Source organism: Rhinatrema bivittatum, chromosome 4, assembly GCF_901001135.1.
Source record: "Rhinatrema bivittatum chromosome 4, aRhiBiv1.1, whole genome shotgun sequence".
Lineage (NCBI taxonomy): Eukaryota > Metazoa > Chordata > Amphibia > Gymnophiona > Rhinatrematidae > Rhinatrema > Rhinatrema bivittatum.
The window spans coordinates 319,602,246-319,628,372 of NC_042618.1; the positions used below are offsets into that span (position 1 = coordinate 319,602,246).

Genomic DNA, 26,127 nt, shown 5'->3' on the forward strand with positions numbered 1-26,127 from the left:
CCCCCACCCACGCCCCGCCCATTTTTTTGCAAGCCCCGGGACATACGCGCGTCCGGGGGTTTGCGCGCGCCGCCGAGCCTATGCAAAATAGGCTCAGCGTGCGCGGGGAGGGGGGGGTGTTAAAGGGTTACGAGTGTAACTCTTTTAAAATCCGCCCCTTGGTCTTTTTCTGCTGTCACGGTTCTGTGTTTCTAAACTGGTGCAAGGCATGCAACAAAAACCCTATGAGAGCAATACTTAAGGCCCTACAAATATATACCAGAGGATAGAGACCAGAAGATATAATAGAGACATTCAAACACTTCAAAGGTATAAATATTTACAAGAGGCAAACTTTTTTTTTTTATTGGAAAGAAGAGATCACAGCATGAAGCTGCAAGGGAATAGACTCAGGGAAAAAAATTCTGTAAAGAATGGTTGCATGGAATAACCTCCCACTGAAAGTGGGGGAGTGAGCAATCAAATTCTCAAAGCATAGATAAAACACAGAGAATTCCTAGTTGTGAAGGAAAAGCCAGATATTTATTTATTTATTTATTTGAAGCTTTTATATACCGAGGTTTAGCGCATGCCTTCACCCCGGTTTACATTGAAACGAAACAATGATACATAGAACAAGTAGTGAAACAAAAGTATATATAACAGGTCATGGAGCAGGTTGTAACAGGAAATAACTAAAATAGTTTAAGCCAAATAACGAAAATGAATATAGAAACGAAAAACGAGGAAGGTATATACAATAGAGGGGGCGGCAGTGGGAGGAGGAAGGGGTAAATATCTGCGGAAAAGAGAAGAGGGGAGAAGTAGGTGGAGGCTTAAGGCATCATAATTGTAATTTGCTTAAGTCATCATTGAAAGTCTGGCTGAAGATCCAGGTTTTCAGTTCTTTTTTGAATGCTTTATTATCGATGATATTGGTTAGGTAGTATGGTAGGGCATTCCAGAGTTTTGGCCCAGCTATGGAGAGAGCTCTATTTCTGGTGTTCGTAAGCTTTGCCATGGGATATGTGGGTATTTCGAGAAGTCGTTTGTCAGAAGTTCTGGTGTTCCGTTGAGGTTTGTGGGGGTGGAACATTTTACTGACTGCAGAGTTATCTGTATTGTGTACTGCGTTATGGATGATCGTCAGGGTTTTGTATTCTATTCTCTGAATGATTGGTAGCCAGTGAAGACTTTTTAATACTGGGGTGATGTGATCCGATTTTTTATTTCTGGTCAGTACTCTAGCAGCGGCATTTTGCAGTAACTGTAGTGGTTTTATGGTGGATTTGGGGAGACCTAGTAACATTGAGTTGCAATAGTCTAGGCTGCTGAAGATCAGGGATTGTAGTACTGTTCGGAATTCTTGATGGTGGAGGAGCGGTTTTAGGTGTTTTAGTACATGAAGTTTATAGAAACCTTCCTTGGTTTTGGTTGCTATGTTTGTTTTTAGGTTAAGATCTTTGTCGATCCATACGCCGAGGTCCTTTGTTAAGCTTTTTAGAGGTATGGAGATGTTGTTGATTAGAAGAGAGTTGAGGGAGATGGTTTGGTCTGAGACGTTTCTTCCAATGAGGATACATTCAGAGATGACCTGTGGTCCATGGCATTGTATTAAGAAGTGAATTTGGGCACATTAGATGGACCTCATGATCCTTATCTGCCATCATATTTTGTGTTTCTAAGGGTGCTCCAGGGCATGTAGTTCAATGCTGTAACAATTGGATCATATCTCCTTTACTTCAGACACTTTAATACTATTAATGCTTTTAGGTTTAGTGGGAAAGAAATTGTCCGAAAGTCCTGCTTTTAATATGTAGGTTATCCTTTTATTTCCCATTCAGTATGTAACGCAACAGAAAGTCCTCCATCAGCAAGCAAAACCCAAGCCCGAGTCATCAGCACCCCCGTTCCATGAAAAATCCTCCTTCGTTCAAGAGACAGCAGTTCTCCATGAAATCAAAGCAGTCTCTGTTGTCTCTCCACGCCTGTCTGAAGTGCCAGCTGGAGAGGACTTGGCAGCCCAGGAGAGACCTGCCGCTGCAGTGATGGAAGAGGCTTTGGCAACAGAAGCTGAAGCCAGGAAAGACAGATGCTGGAAGGAGATGAAGGTTGAGCTGGCTGATTTGCCAGGCATCCTGTCACGTTTGTCCAAAATCAAACTCACAGGTACTGTGTGGCTTTCAGGCGGGACTGGGAGTTTGCAGTGGGGGAAACCAGGGTCAGGAGGTTATTGTGGTGGGATCTGGATTGCCAGTGAGGCAGTAGCTGCCTTCAGGACTTCTGTTTAGCTTTTATACGGATGGCTGGCTGGCTTTGTTGGGGGGGGGGGGGGGAGATGGATTTGATTTATTTCCCATTCCTGTTGGGAACTCAACCACTGTTGGCAATAATCTGGTAGGGTATTCCGTATTTGTTTCCATTTTTTTTTTTTAGAAGACATTCTTTAGATCGGGAATTGGCCAACTCCAGTTCTCCAGAGCCAAACCTAGGTCTGGTTTTCAGCTTAGCCACAATGAATATTCATGAGAGAGATTTCTATGCCCTGCCTCCATTGCAAATCTATCTCATGCATATTCGTTGTGGCTAAGCTGAAAACCAGACCTGGGTTTGGCTCTGGAGAAATGGAGTTGGTCATCCCTGCTTTAAAAGGAAGATGCACTGATTTTTTTGCTAATCCACCCCTTAATAAGCAAGGGCAAAGAAGCAGCCCAGCGAGTTATAGCTGCCTCTTCACCTTAGTTGCTTCCTAGCTTTTTGCAAACTTGTTTTCCGTTTGTAAGGGTGCAGAATCTGATTTGAGGTCGTTGGCGGGTACTGCTGCAGAGCCTGGAAGAGCCTCAACATTGCATTACTTTTCACTCCTGTTGTAATGGTCCATACCTCTGAAGGAAAGCAGCAGAGCCTTCTTAATAGTAACCTGATGATAATAGCCCACATTGCTGCAAAGATCGTGGGTGATTTTCTTCCTATGGACCTTGTAGCTAACTTCTAATAGGAAACAATGTGGGCGGTTTTCCTCTAAAGACTGCTGACGGGGTACATGGGTACAAAGTGCTCGCATGCTTTGCACCTGCTTTACCTGTGGGTGGTTGAATGGGGGCGAAAACACAGCAGATGCACTGGAAAATCCAAAATGTGCACGCAGCGTTTACTCCCCGGACTGAAGCACCCTCCCACCCCAGGGAATGCCTCTCTTCGGTCTGGTTAAAAGTGCGCACTTCGCGCAAGCCTGCGTGTTTTTCCAGCTAAATCTTTTTGGAAATTTGTGCATGCGTTAATGGGGTTAATGTTCAAGAATTTTGACATGGTAAATGCATGTTTGTGGGTTTTGAAATCTGTCTGTTCCTCTCCCCCCCCCGACCCTCTCCCCCCCGTCCATTTCACAGTGCACATACTTTTACCCACATAAAGTGGGCAGGGTTAGGTTGGCGGAGGGGAAAATGCATGCAGCGATTGTATTTTCAAATTGTCACGCATACCTCCCGACGCATACTTTGCGCTGCTTCCATGCAGGTGCAAAGTACATTGGTAGAAAAGTATTCGTGCTGTGTGCACTGCCCAAATTTTCAAAGGGAAACTCTTGGGAGTTTCCATTTCAGAGCTCACTTGTAGGCCCACGGGTTCAACAGGCCAGGAAGCTGCTTGCAGGGTTTCAAAATACCCTTCCCCCGAGTTATTTTGTACTTTTATATAACACGTGTTCAATATATGCTGTATATTGCCTTGGGTGAGTTCCTGTGAAAAGGGTGGGTGGTGGTAATAACATAAGGCAATTGTCTACCTTCAGTTGGTCCTGCGTTTATCTGTCAGAAAAAGGTGAAGCGCTAAATTTAACTGTGACAGATTTTGAACTTGCCACCCTTTGGTTTACCTCAGATGTAACAAACAGATGACTTGGGTAGTACAACTTCCCTCTGTCACGCTTTCTGCTCATCCAGGTGAAATGCTTGCATTACTCTATTTCATCTTGATACTTGGAGCTAGGGAGGGTAAATTTCAAACACCCGCATGGGCTACAATATAAATCTGTTTTGAAAATCTGCGGGTATGAGCGGAAGCAGCGCTAGCATGCATGGTCAGGAGCAGGTGTCATTTAGTTCACATGTATGTGCGCAGAAACGTCTGAAAATCAAAAGCGTGCACACACATCCTTGCCTCTGCTCCAATGCCACGCCCCTCCTTCCTCCCTGAGCACCTCTTTCTAGCGTATGTGCAAAATTGCTTTTGCATATACTTTTCCATGCACATCTCCCCCTCTAAGATAATATTTTAAAAGTCAATTTACATGCATAAAACAGGGATTTATACACTATAAATTTACCCCCAAGTGGATAGAGGCAATAACTTTTAGAGATTCCCATTCAGCTGTGAGCAGTCCGGGTAGAGTTATCCAGAGAACCTGGGATACTCAGCAGCATGGCTGTATCGCCAAATGGACCCTGATAAATCAAAGTTGACGGGATAAGTTGATCCGGACCAGACTTACCCGGCTAGCTTAGCCAGATAACTCTTAATATCTGGGTAATTTCTCCAGCTAAGTTTGGTCCGTCTCAGAATGCCACCAGATAAATCTGACTCATTCAGCATGGTGGGATTTTCAGCTCCCTTGGTTTGTCTGGCTAAATTCTAAATTTATCCAAACTATCTGAATCTGGACTTCTCAGAGTGTAGTATTTATTTACTTGACTCCTTTGTTCTCAAGGAGTCCATTTTATTAAAAATAAAACATTTTTTAGTTTCCTTTTTTTGAGTTCTTGGAATGAGAGATCTCCAAGTGGTAACAGGGGCTGCAGGAAATAACATGGATCAGTACAGCTCTGTCTGTCTGTCTCTCTGAGCCTGTGCCCCAGTATGGCAGACGTAGACGCTGTTCTGCTGAGTGCCATCTTTTGAAGGAGATAATAAATTGAGGTCCCGTCTGCTCTGTGAACATTTAAGAAATGATGGATATCCTGATGTCATGGCTAAATTCCAATTCAGATTCTAGTGTCTGCCAAATTTGCCCTGTGGAAACATCTTAATTGCATTTACAAAAGACACTACCCCTTTGTTTCCTATATTTATCTATTTTTAAGCACATGACATGCTTGGGATAAAAGTTCTATACAAATGTGGTAGTAATTACATTCTCTTACAAAAGTACTGCTCAGGGGAGCAGCCTGAAGACATGTAAATGGGATGACTAAGTAGTAAACATTTTAATTGCTTGCCACGTGCACTTTTGATGTACTGAATAGTAAGTGGTAGGTACAGCGTGCTTTTAAACAAAAGCTGAATACCTGTTACATGAGAGGAGAGGTTGCCTCTGTACTAGTGGGAAAGGCATTGGGTGCAAGAGGAAATAGGAATGATGTGCTGAAAAGCACCTGAGGAGCACAGTGTTCCCGCTAGTGAGCAGTAACTTTTTGAGATTGACCTGATTAGCATATATTGGCAATAAAGGGTGGGATTAATCATATTAAAGGGTAAGATTTGGTTAGGGCAAGACTTCTGCAGCACACAAAATGTTCCTCTTATCGGGATATCTCTGTAATTATCTAGGGGTGGTTTTCATACTAACCGCATAGCTTTTAACCAATTTTCAAAGTAAAAAGTATGCACCTACTTTCACTTTGAAAATTGCCCAAGGAAAACATACTTTCAGAGATTTGCACCTGCTTTTTCTGCAGATGCTTTTTCTGACCAAAATTATGCACATATTTTTGAAAAATCCCAAATTGTGTGTGTGTGTGTATGGTCTTCTCCCTCATTTCAGTGTATTGTCCTTGTGGACAGAATTCTCAGCTCAGTGTGCAACAGCGATCAAAAAGGCAAACAGAATCTTAAGAATGATCCAAAAAGAAATGGAGAATAAAATGGAGAATAATATATTGCCTCTGTTTCAATCCATGGTGCAACCACTGTTCTAGTCACCCCATCTCAGAAAAGAGGTAGCTGAACTAGAAAAGGTGTAGAGGAGGGCAACACAAATGATGAAGGTGTTGGAACAGCTCCCCTGTGGTGAGAGGCTACACAGGTTAGAGGTTTTCAACTTGGAACATTGATGGCAGAGAAGGGCCATGAAAGAAGTTTATAAAATCACGAGTTAGGGTATAACGGGTAAATAAAGGATGACTATTTACCTTTCCAAATAATATTAAAAAGGGGGCACCATGAAACGTAACAACCAGCAGATTGAAAACAAATCATAGGAAGTATTTTTTTTCACTCGGCACACTATCAACTTGTGGAATCTGCAGCTAGAGGATGCGGTCAAGGCAATTGGCATAGCGGGGTTTGGACACGTTCCTAGAGGTAGAATCCATAAACCTTTATTAGCCAGTTTTGGAATCTGCTGGATGCTTGTGAATTGGACTGGCATTGTCAGAGACAGGATGCTGGGCTTTGATGTTCCTTGGTCCGATCCACCATGGCACATCTTATATTCTTATGACCTAACCTTGCCGCAGGAACGCTTCCACTACAATGTGGGTAAAAGGACTTTTCTCTTGCATAAGGATGAGCAGTTTTGAAAGAGTCCATTTCTGCAGGTAAAATGCTATGCTCGAAGTGAGTTTGCAGTTCCTGGGTAGGGTAAAAATTCCAGGGAGTGCCCCAAATAGATGTTAGTGGGTAGAACTAATGGTTTAGATTCTAAATTTAGTTTGGTAGTTTGCTTAGAGTTCCTCACTGTGTCCGAATATTTTAGCAGTTTTCACTTCCCCTTCGTGCCAGTTGTAGATTTTGAAGTGTCTCTCTAAAGCAACTGAAACTAAAGAAAGCAACTCGCTGAACCACTGCAGCAATCCATCGGAATGTGCTGGCTTGGGACACATCTGTATTGTTCCAGCTCTTCATTTAGCCACATCTGTTCGATGTGTCATTTTACTATAACTTTTTTTTTGTTGTTTTTCACATGCCTTTCACTCATCCTAGTGTGTGTAGAGTCCTAACATTTCAAAAACATACGTCCATAATATAGCAGGATGTCTGTAAACCAAACTTGGAGAGGGTATCACAAATGCCTCATTATGAAGGCGGTAGATGCATACACTGGCGATTTATTGTGTGAATGCAATGCTATGCCCTTATCAACAACAAAAGGCTTTGGTGTCCTTAGTATGCAAGTTCTGTTAAAGCTGCGGTACTGTCAATGTGTGATTTGGTTACTTAATTCAATCCATTCCCATGCTGCATGGAGTGACTGAAGTAAACAAAGACCATGACCACGTCCGGTCTGATTTTGAGCCTCCCCATCTCCTCCATTTCCATAGGAAATCCTCCTGTAATAACGTGTTGCTTTCCAGCTGTCACAACCTGTTTTCAATTATGAAAATACACTAGCAGGGGTGGGCAGTGTCTGTCCTTCAGTGCCAGACACTGGGTAGGATTTCAGATTAACCCACTGGCATTAAAGCAGGCAGGACTACACCCAAGCTGAAAGCCAGGAAAGCTGCTGCTGCTGTGTGTATGTGGTGTTGGGTTTTCTTTATTCTTTCAGCACTTGAATTTTAGAACGTTTTATGACATGCAGGAACACACTTTTACATACTTTAGTTCAGTTTCCTTCCCATAATCTTGCGTTAAAATTAAAGTATCTTGCCTAGAGAAGAGAAGCAAGAGTGAATATGTTCTCCTCTTCTCCAAAGAAATACAATATTGCATGTAAGTACAAGACACTGTTTAGTGTGAGATCTGGGAATCCCATAGCAGGTACACAAGCACAATCTTAAATATCTCACATACTCAAGTAAGGTAATTCTCAAGTTGCCTGCAGAAGTGCAAAGCCCACAAGTATTTTTTACCTGCAGACTTTGCACCAATTTTCAAAAGGAAAAATGTATGCACGAACATCTGAAAATGCAAAAATAATTCTGTACTTGCAAACCTCTCCCATACGCCACCCCTGAAATACCTCCTTTCATTCTCCATAAAATGATGTGCATAGTGCCACTACATGTGTAATTCTATCCACAAGTAGGGTTGGTGGTTTTCAAAGACCCCTTTTTCTCATGGAAATGGATTTAAGAGTTGCCCTCAAAGTGACCAAGGAACTGGGAATACAGAATTTCAACATAAGTCCATGTTTTCAGACTGACATGGTGACTTGATCTGTGGTTGGATTAAATCACAACTTTTATAGAGTTACATACCCTTAGGAAATAATTTTAGAATATTTTTTTCCATATTTCAAGGTTCCAATGTGTCATCTCTACTCTAAGCAAACCTCTCCCCCTTCACTGGGCGTAGGTTGTCTGTTCTCTTAAGATCCAGTAAGGAACCAGCCAGAAGGGCAGCACCCAGAACTTGACTCCAAAATGATTCAAAAACAAATTTCATGATTGAAAAAAAAAAAGTCTGTTTCTTCCTCCACAGCTGACTGAGACAGAGGGCACATCTTTTTCATGACCTCACTCGGGGCTATAAAGGAGGTGTGGCCCTAGCTGAAACCAGTAGTTCTGTCTCCTGCAGTGACAGATGAGAAGAGGACATAGCTCCCAGAGTCAGAGTGTACCCTGGACTGGTTGATTCTTTGTTGCTCCTGGGATAGCTACCCCTAGGGCTAAGAGTTACTTCTCCCAGCTGGAGCAGTTTCCCAGGCTCTGCGCTGGTTGAGCTCCTGGGTCTTCTCAGTGGAAGCAGTTTCCCAGGCCCTGTCTGAGGTTCCAGAGGTCCCTCAGAGTTGCTTGCGGGCCTGCGAAACCCCCAGAGGGGACAGTGCATGGCACAGTACCCTGTGGGGCTGAAGTATCTCCAGAGCACAATGGCAGTCATTTATCTGCAGAGAGTGGTTCTTGGATTCTCAGAGGCTTACAAGGCACTCTCGCTTTTTCCACCCCTGCCTCCCTCTCTCAAGGTGAAGGAGCAGCAGAATTAAGTGGAAGCCAGATTAGCTACCAGCAGGCTGGAGCCTTGTCTGGAGGTGGTAAGTAGTGGCTAAGCCAGTTTATTTGTGGATATATACATACTAGAGAGAGGGTAGTAGCGTCATGCTTAGCTACTGCAGGGGAAGTTGTTAGGCTATTGTCCTGGTTGTTTCTATAGCTTTAAATGCTACAGTTGTAAGCAGGCTGGGTAAGTCCTGTGTAAGAATACTGCATGGGTGTGACAGTCTGAAGGACTAATGGGTTATCTAGTAGAGCAAGCCGGGATAACAGCCTCAGCTATTCAGAGTTGGTAAGTCCTTAATCGGCCACAGCTCTCTTCAAAGTATGGAGCGGCAACTCAGGCTTGTCCTGAGCCGCCAATGATAATGTGGACCTCTGGCTAGTTGTGAGATTTAATCTCACTCCCCCTAGCAAGCAAGAGGGCCAAGTGAGGAGCCAGGGGTGGCCACATTTAAAATTTCCCCCCTCCTTCCTTTTAGATCCTCATGGATTGCCAGGACATCAAGCCTTAATAGTCTCCCATTGGTTTTAGCAATGCAGGGCTTCTTTTGATGGAAGCTCCTCTCCCCATCATTAGACTATATCAACTGGCTGGGATCTCACCCCCTTCATAATTTTCCTCCCAATTTTCTCTTTCTTTCTCGGGTTTTTGCTGTGTTTTTTGCCACCTATTATGCCTAGAAAGAAGGGAGAGCACTTAGGAAAGCCTCTGGCTGGTGCCTCTGCTTCTGCAAGGATGGCTGAGGAGTAGTGGTCTGATGTGCGAGTTCTGGTCAAACGCAATCTGAAGGACGCATCTTTGCCAGTCAGGCCCCCTTCGAATGCAGGTGCAGCCTGGAGTGCGTTTTACATACTGAAGCATTTACTCATCGCTCTGCAACCCCTGCTGCTCAGTGTATTGGAGGAAGAGAGGGTGGAGATGCTCAGCTAAAACGGGCTGCGACTGATGGCTCGAGACTGACCCTGGAAGATTTTCCCAGGGCTTGATGATGCAAGCACAGGGTCTCGGCCTAAGGAGCTGGCAAATGCTGTTGTCAGTTTGGCCCCATTCCTCATCCGGAAGTCTGTATAAGCAGGCTGTGGGGGGAGTAGTTTTGCCTTCTTCTTTTGTAAGTTCCTCTGTGGATATTAAAGGGCCTGCTGTAACTATTCCTTTTTCTTCATCATGGCCTCCTCCTGTCCTGCCGACTAGTGGCTCCCCCCGCCCTCTCACACCAGTATCGGCTTCCATGAGCTTGGGGTTTTGGGGCTTTCTCAAGAGGATCTACTCCTATTATTGGGCCTGGTTTGATTCAGTGGCCTCTGGGATGGGCTTTGCTGTCTCGTCCATTTAATGCCCCACTTTCTGTATCTTTAGGTCAGAGTGATGTCATTCCCCCACTGTCGAGTGGGGAAGGTGAGTGTTTCTTCTTTTCAGGTTTCTTGGTCTACTGGGAGGATGGTGGCTATGGACTCTTTGGAATTTCCTAGGACATCAAGGCAAATAGAATGGAGAAACTTTCCTGGGAGCAGTGAGCAGATGCTGATGGGCCCCCATGACTGGAGGCGATGGCGGAGTAGCTGACCCCATTGCAGCTGGGTCGAGGTCAGGTGAGATGGGTGTGGCTAAAAAGTGAGTCCTTCAGACAGTGCTGGTTAGGTACCCCTTGGGACGGTGACTGTCATTGATATGAGGGCCATAGTCCCTAAGAAACAGGAGGATGCCAAATTAAAGGTCGACACAGACATTGTTCTGTTTCTTCTGATTCATCTTCTAGATCTTCTGATTCTTTCTCAGCTTCCAATTCCCCGGCAGATGTGGTTCAGCCATTACCTAGTACAGAGAGAAACCCTCTTGCACTAGTTACGCTCTTTGAATTGTGGGAATGGATATCCAAATCTGTGCGTAAAAAAATTAGGAAGCACCAGTATATTGATATAGTGTGTTTGTTGGAAAGGCATAGAGGTAAGGGTAAGACCAGCAAAAAGAAGGCAAGAAAGATGATTTTCATGGGTGGGATTTGAAGGGGGCAAGGAACATATTTAATTGGGTTCATGGTTTGTTTGGTTTTTTTTAGACTAGCGAGTGTGGTTGGACATTATGATTCCTCTCAATACGGTCCTTTATTAGTGTATGTGGATATGATAGTAGCTGCAAACAAGGATTATGGAAAGGTGGGCTTGGCTCAGTTACGAGGAGCACTTTAAAGATAAAATGGAGGAAAATAAATTCATGACGTGAGGTGCACAGGATGTGGGGATTTGATTGAATTAATTGACTACATAATCTTCGGGATCGGGGGAGAAGACAGTTAACCAGCTGGCGGCGGGTCAGCCCTTTCGAAACTCTGCTGCGTCTGTTCTCCAAGGGAAGCTCCCTTCAGGTGTGCTGATTGTATGCTGGCGCTTTAACAAATCCACCTGCAATTTCCCAGAGTGCAGATAAATTAATTAAAAAATAAAAAATAAAAATAAATAAATATTGCCATGCTAGGTAAGACAAGAGTCCATCAAGCCCAGCATCCTGTTTCCAACAATGGCCAATCCAGGCTAGAAGTTCCTGGCAAGTATCCAAACACTATGTAGATCCCACGCTACTGATGCCAGTAATAGCAGTGGCTTTTCACTAAGTCAATGTGATTAATAGCAGTTAATGGACTTCTCCTCCAAGAACTTATCCAAATCTTTTTTAAACCCAGCTACACCAACTTTACTAACCACATCCTCTGGCAGCAAATTCCAGAGCTTAATTGTACATTGAGTGAAAAAGAATTTTCTCCGATTAGTTTTAAATGTGCTAATGGCTAACTTCATGGAGTACCCCCCTAGTCTTTCTATTATCTGAAAGAATAAATAACCGATTCACATTTACCCATTCTAGACCCCTCATGATTTTAAAGATCTCTATCATATCCACCCTCAGTCGTCTCTTCTCCAAGCTGAACAGCCCTAACCTCTTTAGCCTTTCCTCATAGGGGAGCTGTTCTATCCACTTTATCATTTTGGTCGCCCTTCTCTGTACTTTCACTGCAGCTATATCTTTTTTGAAATGTGGCAATCAGAATTGTACACAGTACTCAAGGTGCGGTCTCTTCATGGAGCGATACAGAGGCATTATGACATTTTCCGTTTTATTCAACATTCCCTTCCTAATAATTCCTAACGTTCTGTTTGCTTTTTTGACTGCTGCAGCACACTGAGCCGATGATTTGAATGTATTATCCACTGACGCCTAGAACTTTTTCCTGGGTGATAGCTCCTAATATGGAACCTAACATCATATAATTACAGCATGGATTATTTTTCCCTATATATATATCACCTTTCTCTTGTCCACATTAAAATTCATCTGCCATTTGGATGCCCAGTCTTCCAGTCTTGCAAGAGCCTCCTGCAATTTATCACAATCCGCTTGAGATTTAATTACTCTGAATAACTTTGAATCATCTGTAAATTTGATTACCTCACTCATCGTATTCCTTTCTAGATCATTATAAATATATTGTCCAAGTACAGATCCCTGAGGCACTCCACTGTTTACCCTTTTCCACTGAGAATATTGACCATTTAATTCTACTCTCCATTTCCTGTCTTTTATCCAATTTGTAATCCATGAAAGGACATCTCCTCCTATCCCATGACTTTTTAGTTTTCTTAGAAGTCTCTCATGTCTGGTTCAGTCTGTGACTCTCAATCATCAATTTATCAAACACTTTAAGAATCAGGATCCCAGCAGCCCTGCCCCCACTAAATAGTGTTCTCACTAGGGCTCATACACCCGTCAGAGTGGACTCAATGCGTCCTTGGTGGTCAAATTATCTGGATAGGGCAGCTTCTCGCATTTTGTTAGATGACTTTTCTAGCATTTTTTGTATCCCATATTTTGTCACAGGTGTTGGGGCTGGGTTTCTAATTCTCTTTTGATTTTCTGTCCCTGTGAAGTAGTGGCCAAAAAGATTACGGAGGAATTGGCATTGGATAGGATTGCCGGCCCATTTACTGATCCACCTTATCGAAAGATGATTTTTTTCTCCTCTTGCGGTTATTCCTAAGAGAGAGCAGGGGAGGTTTTGTTTGATCCATAACTTGTATCATCTGGAAGGAGGATCAGTGAACAACTTTCTTCCTTGTGTTTTATGCACTGTATGATATTCCTCCTTTGATTCAGCGGTGCAAGTGGTGAGACATTGTGATTTGGGGCCTTTGATGGCAAAAGATAGAGTCCGCCTTTCGTTTACTCCCTGTTCACCCAGATTGTTTTCCTTTATTAGGATTTGAGTGTGAGGGAGAATTTTATGTTGATCATTGTTTGCTCATGGGTTGCACCATATCTTGTGCTGTGTAGCTCTTTTTGTACATTGGGCCACGTTTAGGTAGCAGGTAGCCAGGATATGGTTCACTACTTGGATGATTTTCTTTCTGTGGAGACTGTTGATAGTTGAGATTGTGAGTGTCTGCTAAGATTCTTCCTTTGGGTGTCGTATCATTTTGGAATTGCGACAGTGGCAAACAAAACAGAGGGTCCAATACAGTGTCTCACCTTTTTGGGTACAGAGCTAGATTCGATTTCCATGATATTGTGTCTTCCTGAGGTGAAATTCATCCAATTGAGGGCAATCATTCAGTATGTTTTGGGTGCCAAAAAAGCTACTTTAGCCAATTTTCAGTCCTTAATTGGATCATTGAACTTTGCATGCCAGGTAATACTGATGAGGAGAGTCTTTCTCAGGAGATTGTCAAGAGCTACGGCAGAGGTTCACAAGAAATTTTGCCACATTCGCATCTCTAGTTGTGTTCATGCTGATCTCCAGGTTTGGTATTCCTTTTAGCAGGATTTTAATGGAGTCAACTGGCAGGATGATCCCTTGTTGTTCACAGATGTTGTTTGGCAGGCTGATCTTGAGTTGTTCACAGATGCTGCAGTGGTTTTGGTTTCGGGGACTTACTGTCAGGGCTCCTGGTGTTCTGTTGCTTGGCCTGATACGTGGAAGAAATCTGACCTTACAAAGAATATAATGTTCTTGGAGTTTTCTTATAGTTGTGGCTTTAGTTATTTGGGGGGATAGGCTTTGGGACAAAAAAGTGATTTTCTGGTGCGATAATCACAGGGTAGTTGATATGATTAACAGACAATTGGTTAAGAGCACATTGGTATCGGATTAGGAATTTATCTTCTGCTGTATTCACTTGAACATGACTGCGTGGGCTAAACATGTTCCCTGATGATGATAGTATTGCTGATTCTCTATCTTGTTTTCAGCTCTTTCGCTTTTGGGAGTTGGTGCCAGAAGGAGATCCATGCGGTTTTCAAATACCCAATTACCTGTGGAAGTTCGGGACCAGGAGGCATGGGGCTTGTTGTGAGCATCATTAGCCCTGTCAGCATGGAAGGCCTATATATACAGATCAACCAGTTGAAGGAATTTCTGATGGGGAGAGGTTGGACATCACACATTACTGGTTTCTCCTTTTTTCTAAGGGCTCATGGCTGGGGGTTTCCAGCTGGGAGACTTGTCGTCTGTCATCTGTTGGCAGGATGGGCCAGACATTCTGAAACAGCCCCTGACTGGCGGCATCTGATTAACATGCAGTGCACCTTGCACTGTGGCAGGTGTTAGCGGATGTGTGCCTTTCAGAATATGAGACTGCATTTTGGGACTGCCTTTGTGTTATCTTTTTATGGTGCATTACAAATTAGTGAATTGGACCCTGAATCAGGAAAAGATATGGAGAGACAGGCTTGCTTTTTGGAGTTTGTCCGACTGCGGGATAGGCAGGTTTTTCTCTTTATAGATCTGTTTGAAAACAGATCAGCTTGGTTGTGGAGTCTCCCTGGTTCTCAGCGCTACTGATGGCCTGGTAACCTGTCTGGTATATAATGTCCACAATTTATTTGGAATGTCGCCTGTCTAGGGTTGTTTGGTTTTTTTGTCTCTATTCTAACAAGCTTCCTCTGACTAAATATCAGTTTACTATGGTTATGAAAAAAGCTTTATCTGTAGCTGGTTGTGATGCTGATGAGTACGGAACACATTCTTTTCGTATTGGTGCGGCCACCAGTACTGTAGAGGACAGGCTTTCCCCTTCCAATAATTGGAGGATTGGGAGGTGACAGTCGGGGGGTGGGGGGGGGATTAGTTCCTAGATTAGGAAAGAAGTTCCTGATGCGTGACAAGTTTTAATACTCTTTTTGCCTTTCAGATTTGCCTTATTTTGTTGGCTCCATCCTGATCATTGGACATTTCTACATTCATTGAGCTACGGAGTGAGCTAGTGTTCCCCTATGGCACATATCTGGGCTTCAATTTTCAAGGAGTTCGATTGCATTGGCTTGGGGAATCAAGGGATGGATTGGGACCAGCTGATGCCATTGCTCTCTTCCTTGACCTGCTCTGTGGCTCCACCTGAGATCTTGATTATGCATTTGGGTGGCAATGATCTAGGATGATGGACTTGTAGACAGTTGATAATTGTAGCATGCAAGGATTTTGTGTTGCTTTTGCAGATGTTCCTATCTTCTAAAATGTGTTGGTCTGATATCTCTTGGCCTAAGTTCAAAGGTCAGGCTATGTGAGGCAGATGTCTAAAGAAAGTGAAACAGCAAATTGGCTGTTGGCTAAGTTTGCAGGGGGGTATTCACGTTCATGATGTTTGGTCGTGGAATGATTACCCAAGTTTCTTCCGGAGGGACCTTGTTCGCTTTTCCGACATTGGCCTCGATTTGTTTAATGATTCCTTGCAGGAAGCCATTGATGATATCGTCCGCTGTTGGTCAAGGTCCATATCTTTTGGGGGGGCTTCGTATAGTTCTTTGCACGTACCTGTGGCGGAGTATCTGAGAAATAAGGATAATTAGTATTATTTGGAGTTTCTGGTGGATTTGATGCATTGTGAGGTTGGGTTCAACCCTGTGGTTATTTGGCTTCTTGCTGGCTGTGGCAGTCGCCAGAGGTCGAACGGGCCTGCAAGTCGAGCAACCTGGGATAGTCTTAGCTTGCTAGCTGTAACGGCTAAGCTGCCAAGATTTGTTTAGGTATGGCTTACTTAAATACAGTTATTTTATGTTGTATGGCTTGGGTACTGAATGTGAATAAAAGCTGTGGCCTTTTGACCATCCAAACTCTTGTGTTATGTAATTATTTATGTTTGAGTGAGAATGAGCGTGGCTCAGAGGCTGGTTCAGAGTGTCTTCATATTATCACCTATTATAGTACCTCAATGTTGCTCAGATGCATGCCCTTCAGCAAGTGGTTACTCAACGCGATGAAATGTGAGAATCTCTGTAACAAGCCATTACAAGGTTTGTAATGGTCTGCTGAGAGATGGAAAGAGCTGTTAATAACCTAATTAACTCCAGCTGCAGGTCAAAGACCACAGGCAAGCTCCCTGACCACACCTTCTACTAATACTGATGGGATTTGTTTTGGTAAAAGCACTTCCTTACTAGTCAGGGGTAATGTGACCCTTAAGTCAGTTACATAGAGTCTGCATGGAGAAAGCCAGGTCAGCCCTGCACACTCCTCTTGAATGGTAAATGCTTTGGTTATGAAGCAAGCAGGTTAGCCCTGCATGCTCCCCTCAAAAAGTAAATGCTTTGGTTATGAAGCAAGCAGGTTAACCCTGCATGCTCCCCTTGTAAGTTAAATGCTCTAGCTATGAAGTAAGCTGGGTCAGCCCTGCATGTCTTGAATGTTAGTGCTGTTGAACAAGCAGGTTAGCCCTGGGTGTTCCTCTTGAAGGTTAAAAGCTTTGGCTATGAAGCAAGCTGGTAGAAGTCTAGCAATCTCCCCTTATATTATGGACAGGCAGTGTTGCTCCTGGGACAAATAGCCACCAAGGGTTGACTTCTTTTTTTTTTTTTAAGTAGGGATTCCTCCCGGACCTACCCTGGTTGAGTCCCTGGAAGTTAATCCTAGTACCCTATGGGATCTATGGAGCCTTTTACAGAGCAAGAGCTAACCTAAGTCCCTGGACAGGTCTGTGGAGCCTTTGGAGAGCTGTACCTGGCAGCCCTAAAAAAAAAAAAAAGGCTGCAGTTATGCTCCTTCTCACTCTCTCTCTCTTTCTGCCCCTTCTCGCCCCCCCCCCCCAAACCTCTGTCCCTCTCCCTGGCAAAGGAATAGAAGTAAGTAGAAGCTGTCTGTTAGCAGGCAGGGGCTCTTGGGAGAATGTGACTAATGTTGAATCTTTTGTGTAAGAAAAAAAAAAAAGCTAGGCTATCTAATATTGGCTTGGATTTATCAAAATGCATCAAATATCGCATGCGATAGGAAAAGGGGTGTGTTTTATGGTAATAGGCAGTTTATCACAATTTGCACTAATACCTATGAGAAGCGCTATCTTAGCGCAAATTGCGATAACGTTTTCGCACTTTGCGATAAGTGCCATAATTGTATTTCCCACATATAACCACTGGGGGGACCATGTTTAGTAGTTTTAAGCTCCTGGAGAGCCAGCCTGGCTATCTGAGCCCTCCTATAATGAGAGAGAGAGAGAGTGTGAGAGAGAGAGCGAGAGCCTAGCCATAATGCCCTCATACTAGATAGGTATTTATATCTCTATTGGAGGCCCACCTAGTAACTCAAGGTGAGGTTTAGGTATTAGTGGAGGGGTTAGGGGCCACTTTGACATTCAAAGTGAGACGTATGAACAGAACAGTGCTCTCTTGTGAAGATTTGATGATCTTCGGAGTGAGGAAACTCACCCAAAGATGAGATTTGAGCAATGTTCTCTCAACCTAGCTTGATGGACTACCTGGGTAAGCAGTTTGATAAATGACCCCCATTGTTTGGTGGCTGCTGTGAGGTTACCCACAGCTGAGAGAGAGCCATGACTGAGAGTGCCTATTTACTGCAGGGAAAGGGAAGCCCAAACTCCCCATGATGCTGCTGGGTTCTGGTTGTGTCTGGGGTACGACAGTAGTAGCTGTAACCTTGTATTATGTGCACAAAGGGCGGTGGTATGTTACCCCTTCTGAAAGTTGCCAATTTCAGGCAGCGCAAAAGCAGAACTGCAGTTCCTGCAGTTCAATGTCTAACCCCACCTTGAGCAAAAGAAACGTGAGTAACAAATGTTTTAAATAAATAAAAAAAAACCCCCAGCAGTAAGTATAAGACATCACACACTTTGCAGTGCACTAGATAATTGATAATTAGCAGAGCGCAGTTATCTCAGAGTTTAGAAATTTTTTAGCCTGCAGCAGTACAGCTCAGTGTCCTTCGGGGCTACAAAGTGACCCTTTCTGCATACGGGAAAGAAGTGTGGTGGAAATGACCCAAATGGGTTGCCTCTGGCTGCATTTGTGCATATTTCTTCTGATCCCATTGTCTTTGTTTAGCAGCCGAGGCTTAGTTGGCTAAAACAAGGAATATGTATGAGCTCAGTGCGATTCAAATAGTTCCATACTAATAAGGGAGAACAGCAAGCACACGAGTACACTTATTTAAAGTATTTACAACTAACCTAAAGGAAAACCACACAAAGAAATCAGAATGTAGCCAGCTCACCTCCATTTTTAACAGATTTACCTATCGCCAGCTGCAAGGCACACCTAAGAGTTGGTTTGCTATAGAAAATGTTGCATTTGGGCTGCAGGTCACTCTTCCTTCGATAGTGACTGGAATTCTCAGCCCCAGTAGCCCTTAAAGTTGCATGTGCAACTTGCAGCTCATGAGTGTTACAGGTGCAGTTAACATGTGATATAATGAATCTGGAATAGTGATGGGAGCTGAGAAGGCTCCAGCAGTGAAGTTAAGCAAGGGCCCAGCCCTGCAGAGGCCTGCTGCTTCAAGGGAAACTTAGCAGAGCATCTCGAAGGTGAAAGCCATCATTCGATTCCTCAAGCTAGGTAAAAGCAATCAAGAGCTGAGCTATTGGTCTTATTCAGGGCAGACACCATAGGACTGGAACAGTTCAGAACCATCATGAGAAGAGAATCTGTTTTCCTTTGGGGGCATGTTAGGGGCTAGCCCAGGATAATATCCAAGGAAATTCCCCCAAAAGGCCCAGGAGGGCTATAAGGTTCCCTGGCTGTGACCTCTTTCCTCCGAATTTGAAGTTAAAGCACAAATATTATCTAGCAGTGCAAGGTCCTATGAGTTCTAGTCTCTTGGGTCCTGAAGAATTAAACACTCGTCCCCCAGAGGTAGCCACCGTAGGGCAATGCTAAACCCCTGTAAGGAGACTCTCAAGCCCTGGGCCTGCAGGTAGCCTATTGGAGGAGAGGGAGCTAGCCATACATATTGATGAATCCTATATAATGACTTTTCCATGAAAAGGTTACCGGCATTCCTCTTTTCTAGGATAATGGCATAAGCGATATCACGTACTCCTGCAAATTATTTTTGGCAATGGAAGGGGACCCTTCCCACCAGGGTATTGAGAAGTCAAGGATGTCCGCCTCAGGAGCAAGGGTGCTCACTGAAGTGGATAGCAAAAGAAAAAGAGAAGTGCTTGGCAATGCGATCCCCTGCTGCATGAGGGGAAGAATAGTCCACTCAAAATCTCCCATGCGGATGATTGGTCTCAGCAGGTATGCTTAAGACTAGCACGATGGTAGAAAGGAAGATCAGCACTGAAGGTCAGTATATTGACCAAAATAGGCCCCTTTTGTGTGAGACTTCTGCAGGCCTTCATTTTTGGAAGCAGTAGAGCTTGAGCTACTGGGAGAGCCCAGTCAGCCCACATTCTGCCCGGATGGCAATAACCTTAGCATTCTGGGAAGGGGATAGATACAACCTGGTGAGGATACTATCGAGGCCCTATTGACTTCAGAGGCCCTAAGAAAGAAACAGTCCTGGCTCCTTGCAATATAGGGTATGGTGTAAAAAAAATAATAATAATAAGGGGGGGGGGGGAGGGTCACCTGCATGTGCTACACTGTTGGATGGAGGTAGCGGTTGGGGAACATTGCTGGGGAGGCCATGAGAATTCCCGATGTCTGGACCCCACCATTATATTCCTATCTAAGTGCATCACCAGAGCCTGGCAAGGCACTGTGTAGGGGGCAAACAGGGCCACTTCCAGCAGTGGCATTGACCTTAGCCCCCAAAACCTTCACCAAGGTTGTGGTAGAGATATCAGCAGCCCAGTGCATGCAGGGCACTAGGCCACACTCATACTTAGGCATCTGGTTTATGAGCTCAAGGCAGCTCAGGAGCCATCAGGCCCCCAGAATAATACCCCACCTTTGATAATTAGGTTCGGTTGGGAATAGAGTGTGATAACATTGTGATGCTAAAGGTTTAGGGCAGGTAGCCCCTCGGCCATCTAATGGCCACCCATGAAGGACCATTCTGAGAATGGACTTACTTGTAGTAATTCTCTTGGCTAAGATGCATTTCAGAGTGATAGGCTAAGTTCTGCAGAGATCCTTATCCAGGAATATTTCAAGGCTCTGTTCCATCTGTCTACCTGAGCTAGAGTCGACCTTCTGTGGGAAGCAGAGACCCATCCAGGTCGAAGCAGCTGTGCTGTCAGGGAAAATCCTATGTATATTAAATATACATAGGATTGTCTTGACATACCTAATATTATAGAAGAACAATCAAGCTATTGCTGATACTTGGTACTCAAGATGGGGTAGATGACCTCTAGGGCCACTATACCAGAGGGATCAAGGAGGCAATATCATTGGCCTGTCTGTTAGGATAGCAGGTCCTGGTAGGGCTCCAGGCTTCCTCTACAGGAGCACATGCCTCATCCTGGGCAGAGGCACCTCAGCCTTGCCAGAAGAAATTTGCAAGGCAGCAGCATGGTCATCCTGGCACCTTCTTGAACACCGGAAACTGGTCACACATTCTGATCCAGTCATTGCCTTCGAGACCAGGACTGTCTTCTTCTGCCCCAACAAGGGGAAGCTTTGATATATCCCAATTGTAATGACTGGTCTAGCAGGATGATAAGGAAGATAAAATTATACTTACCTGATAATTTACTTCTCTTGAATACTGCTAGACCAGTCAAGATCCCACCCAGGAAGACATGGCGAGGAGGGTCGGGGGGACTTAAGGCATCAAGTGAGGCATGACTGACAATACCCTCCTTCTGCTGTCTATATCCTGCCCTCATCCGAAATTTGTGCCTTGCTCAGAACAGGTCCCAGTACCCTGTAGTATGTGTTCAAGAAAAGGGTATAAAGGGGATTTCTAGTGCTTTGGCAGTAGGCTACTGGTTTTGGCTAGGGCCATACCTCCTTTATATCCTCGATTGAAGTCATGGAAAAGGTGTGTCCTCTGTTTCCATCAGCTATGGAGGAGAGAAATCCTAATTGTAATGACTAGTTTAGCAGTATTCAAGGAAAGTAAATTATCAGGTAGGTATAATTTTACCTTTTGCATTGTGTTTCATGATGGCTACTTACAGAGGGCGCTTCTATACAGCAGACTTCTGGGTGGGTTTGAAGCCTGAGTGCAAAGCTGTTTGTGAAAATTCAGTGCAGTAAGAAGCAGATAAAAGTCATTTTCATTTAGACAAAAGAGAGCCACAGCTTCCATTAATGAGATCTCAGCAAGCCTTGTAACTGTTACTAAATAAAATTAATCAGAAGAAATCAATCAGTTGAAAGTTTAATTGTCAGCTCAGCTGTCCTGAATTTAAACGTGTTTGAGGTCAGTGTAATGGGGATATAGCAAAAAACTATTTGTCAAACTACTCCACCCTCCTCTTTCTCTAAAGTACTTATTAATTTGCTTTAATTAATGAGTGTAAAGTGCACTGTGATAAGTTTTAATTAAATTCTTGTCTGCATGGGGGAAGTGTGATTTATAATACCAAAAATTAAATTAATCTCTTAAAACTGCAAATGTTGCTGTTTCAGGACTCCTGTGCTTAAATAAAATAAGCTCATTTTTAAAACAAAGTGGAAAAAGTTCTTTAAATTGCTGATGTGACCTATATCTACTTTAGTTTCTCTAGCCAATGGTCATCTGGGTTTAACACCAGCCAGCAGGTGATTTAATCCAGTTCCATGGAGGATGGAATAAGTTTAAAGTTATTCTGGCCCTACAATAATGAATTATATTTAATATATCTTATACTGATTCAGATGAGGTATTGGTCAGCAACAGCATGCCACTCAGTAATAACCAATACCTCTTCTAAGTACAGTTTTCAAAAGCCATTTACCTGGGTGTGAATGAAATTTTACATAACTGGAGGGAAGGCATTAAGTAAAACTAGTGCAGTAGCATACAACTTTAAAAAGGGAGATTATGCCAGAATGAATAAATTAGTTAGAAATTAAAAGGAGCAGTTGTATGAGGTGTGGGCATAGTTTAAAAATACCATCTTGGAAGCCCAGATAAAATGCATTCCACCCATTAAGAAAAAGGCCAAAGGAAAACCAAATTTACAGATTGATTTTATTTATTTATTTATTTATTTATTTAATTTTTTTCTATACCGGCATTCGTGATAATATCACATCAAGCCGGTTTACAATAAACAATGGGGTGATAACCGGAACAGAGAACGAAATAATATGTACTATACATATTATAGATGCAGTTACAATAAACAAGGAGTTGTACAACTAGGAGCAAGAAGAAGAAAAGATAGTAACAGATAACAAGAAGTTATTCAAATTTGTTAAAACAGTAGCAGATTGTGAGGAACTGAAGAAGGTATATGCAGACTTTGCACCAACCTGCATAATATTGAAAACAGTCCCCTATTAGGGCAATTTTCAAAGGCATTTCTTACTATGTAGTAACTCCTCTTAAAAACCATCACTTTTGCTAGAGATCTTGATAGAAGTGAAAGAGCAGCCACACAGTTAATAGAAGGGTCTTATGGTGGTCATATGTGAATGATCGGATGATTTTTAGAAAGATGGAATAGAAAGATATGTAATAAATAAACACATTTGGCAAAGTGGTATTTATTTTTGAGATCCACCTTCAGCTCTTACGGCTTTTGTATAAAAGTTCAGTGAGGAGAGTAATCAGTACTGCTGCTGTGGCCTCCTGGTTTTATGGTTAAGATCCAAAAGCAGGGTCTGAGCCATGAGCAGTGGACTGTTCTTCCTTGGCCTTTTGACTGAGATGGAGACCCTGTACGATGTCTGACTTGTCACCAGTTCTGCCTGGGGCAGCGACTACTTTATGACCATGGCCAAAAGCAAGAGGTTTAAAGCACCTGTTAAAAAAAAGCAAACAAACAAATCGCATCAGCCATCAGTTGCTGCGAGTTGTACATTTTTAATAAAGTTAATTTTAAAGTCAAGACCTTTTGCTTGAGGAAGGTGCCAGATTTTGTAAAAAGCAATTGTAGTTGTAAGTCTTTTCTATTATTATGGAGCAAATACAGCTTAGGCAGGAGCAGTGCAAGCTTCTCCACACTTTGTTTTGCCAGAGTGACTTTGTTCCTCATTAGGGGGAAAATGGAAACTCATTCTCTTTTCCATTCCATCCTGAGATTCCCTACTGAGGCTGACAGCTAGGCTGCCGGCCATTGCCGATTTTGGTGGTGTTTTAGTGATGTGGACATTTGCTACATTGATGATTGTTTTAGCATCATTATTTTATTGTGTTGATTACACTGTAATTGTTTTTATGTATTATGACCATATATGATGTTAACCGCACTGGAGGTAGTGGGATATAAATGACACTAAAAAAAAATTAAAACAAATATCTGAGAAATGGTTTGAGACCACCAACCTATTTGAGTTAGGCCAAGGGATGCTTTTCATAAACCACTGGCATAGGGACATGCTGCTTTTTCTCTGTATGATATTCTGCATGCCTTACATCATTAGTGCATTAGGGTGTTGTCAGATAATGTTTATTTTTTTCTTAAGAAAATACAGATAAAGTCTACATGAAAATGGAATGCTATTCTTCTGGAAAACATCACTCAGTTAAAAAAAAAAAAAACAACATGTCTTGGTATTGTAACATTACTCCCTGTGCTTATCTGTTGTAGCTTTGGTTGTAACTACAACATCGGCTGGGTTTGCTATGGCTCCAGTCCCCTTTGACCTGAGCTGTCTCCTGGTGGCATCCATTGGAACTGGCCTGGCTTCCTGTGCTGCCAACTCTGTCAACCAGGTCAGTATGTCATCTTTACACTTCAGCTGTGTCTGCCCAGATTAAGAAACCTCTCCGTCGGTCTTTGCTGAATATGATGGTGTAAGAGATGCTACACTTGAGAAAATATTTTGGTGGTGGAAGGAGAACTTACCTGTTATTTGTAATTAATTTCTAATTCTAGTTAATAATGTCAATTGTAAAGCCTGTTGCTAAGTTATTGTTAAATGTAAACCGCGGTGATGTATATCTTTACGTACTGCGGTATATAAAAATCTCTAAATAAATAAATACCTCGGTGACATTCATTAGTTACTAATTTCTGCCTGTATTTACAGATGTTTTTATAAATCTGGAGGAAGTAGATGCTGAAAGGTGGCTTTATACCTCAGTACAGATCCTCATATCTTATTGTGATGTTAATGGATCATAGTTTTAAGTATATGAGTAGAAAATGTGTTATGAAGCACTAGATATAAGTGTAAGCTTTCCTTAAGTATTGCCAATGCTCAGCTATAGATTTGGCTTTTGATAGTTTTCATTAATGATACAGTCCCTATCACAGTGTCACCTAAACTGCTCAAAAAACTGAACGCAGTTGCTCTCTAGACTCTCTGCTTTTCATATCCTGTGGTGATATACTCATCCCTGCTGCGGCCTACTTCTTCCGAACCAGGATGGATGCGTGTGTGTGTTTTTCCATGCCTTGGTGCGATGGAAAAGGTTTGTGTAAAGGGGTGTTCCCTTGATACATTGATGCAAAACATACAAGTTTGTAGACCTCTCTGGTCAGGTGGGCTGTGCAGTAGGCTCATAGTGCATCAAACAGGTTCATGGCGCGTCACTTGGAATGTTAAAGTGTACAGAACCCTGAGTTGATAAAGCAATCAAACACTTAGGTCATTCTAAGTCCTTGTGAGGAGGTGTTGCTGTCCACTCCATTTACAGTTGTTAAATCTTTGCAATTGATTATAGTTTCTTGTTAGGATCTGAGAAACCTAATATGTGTCCTTTCCAGGCTAGTCTGTATGTCTTTCACTCTGCTTGCAGTTATGGCTCATCAAGTTGCAGTTGGTAGATCTGATCTATCAACTTTAGCGCTAGTCTTCGTGCCCTTAATAGGTTGTAGAACAGCAATGTCATGTCATTGTTAACAGCAGATGGTGTAAGACACAGCTGAGTTATGTGCATCTTAGATTTGTTTTTTAGACTGTGTGTGTGGCCACTGAAGATATACTGTAAAATATTTTTCTTAAACCATGTTACATTTTTTTTTTATACCACTGTTGATATTGCAGTGCTCAGCTAGACAGTGGACTTTCCTTTTCTGTTTGAGGATATAAGAGAATTCTTATTTCTGTAATAGAAGCATTTTAAATGCATCTTCTTTAGGCCACAGGTTTTACTTCAGCCATCAAAACAGAGTGATCAGTCCTTTGAAGGAAATACTCAAGAGCAAAGGGTTTGTTCTAGATCACTAGGTGCAATGTTCATTACATCAGAAAAACAGAAATGTACTGTATAAGTCAACAGATAAGATAAAGGACCACCAGAGTAATCCAATTTGTGCACCTCTCTCTGCTACAGTACTGCAGTCCTTGCTTGATCCCTGGTTCTACCCTCTCTTTTCTGCAGCTTATGATCCTCTGTTAAGTGTTCCATTCCTTTTTGAATTCTGATAGAATTTCTGGGTCCAGCCACATTCATGAAGCTGCTGTTTCATGTGCACATTTTCCTTTTTTTTTTTTTTGTAGAAAAGTTCTTCATTACTCCTGTCTCTCTTTCGAGCAAGCCCTCCCCCCATCCTGCGGCAAGTCTTATAATGTTTTGGTAGCCTTACAGTACAACTGTCTGCTCTTGCTGGTGGCTACATTGATGATTTTTTTTCCCAAGATGCTCCTGCATTCCCTTTCTCCAACCTTGCTCTCAGCTCTTCAAGCAGCCATTAGCTTAGAGCAGGTTTGTTTTTTTTTTGTTTTGTTTTTTTTTTAAACTGTGTGTGCTTCATTCCAGCCCGTGTGAGCCAGGGCTGCTCACAGCAATGGGTTGTCTTCTGCCGGCCCACAGAAGCCAGCTCTTCACAGCAAAGCATTTCTTCCTTCAGCCCATGCCTCATTATTTCTCCTTTTCCTGATCTGCACAAGGAGCTGGTGTCTTCACTCCTTGTTGGTCTGCTGGTATTATGGCGCATGAGTATTGGTGGCTGTTTTTGAAAAACAGTTTAGCACTCCTTTGTGGGTTTTTAAACTTTTTATTTTAATTAATTAATT

General features: G+C 42.9%; 1 protein-coding gene across 2 annotated transcripts in view; it reads left to right on the forward strand.

Moving 5' to 3' along the window:
* LOC115090787 (protoheme IX farnesyltransferase, mitochondrial) overlaps window positions 1-26,127 on the forward strand; it is a 483,471-nt gene that overhangs the window by 38,799 nt on the left and 418,545 nt on the right. For both annotated transcript variants that reach the window (XM_029600293.1, XM_029600292.1), the window contains exons 3-4: window positions 1,824-2,148; window positions 23,754-23,878. In XM_029600293.1, the coding sequence (XP_029456153.1) occupies window positions 1,824-2,148; window positions 23,754-23,878 (450 nt within the window). The remainder of the gene's footprint in view (window positions 1-1,823; window positions 2,149-23,753; window positions 23,879-26,127) is intronic.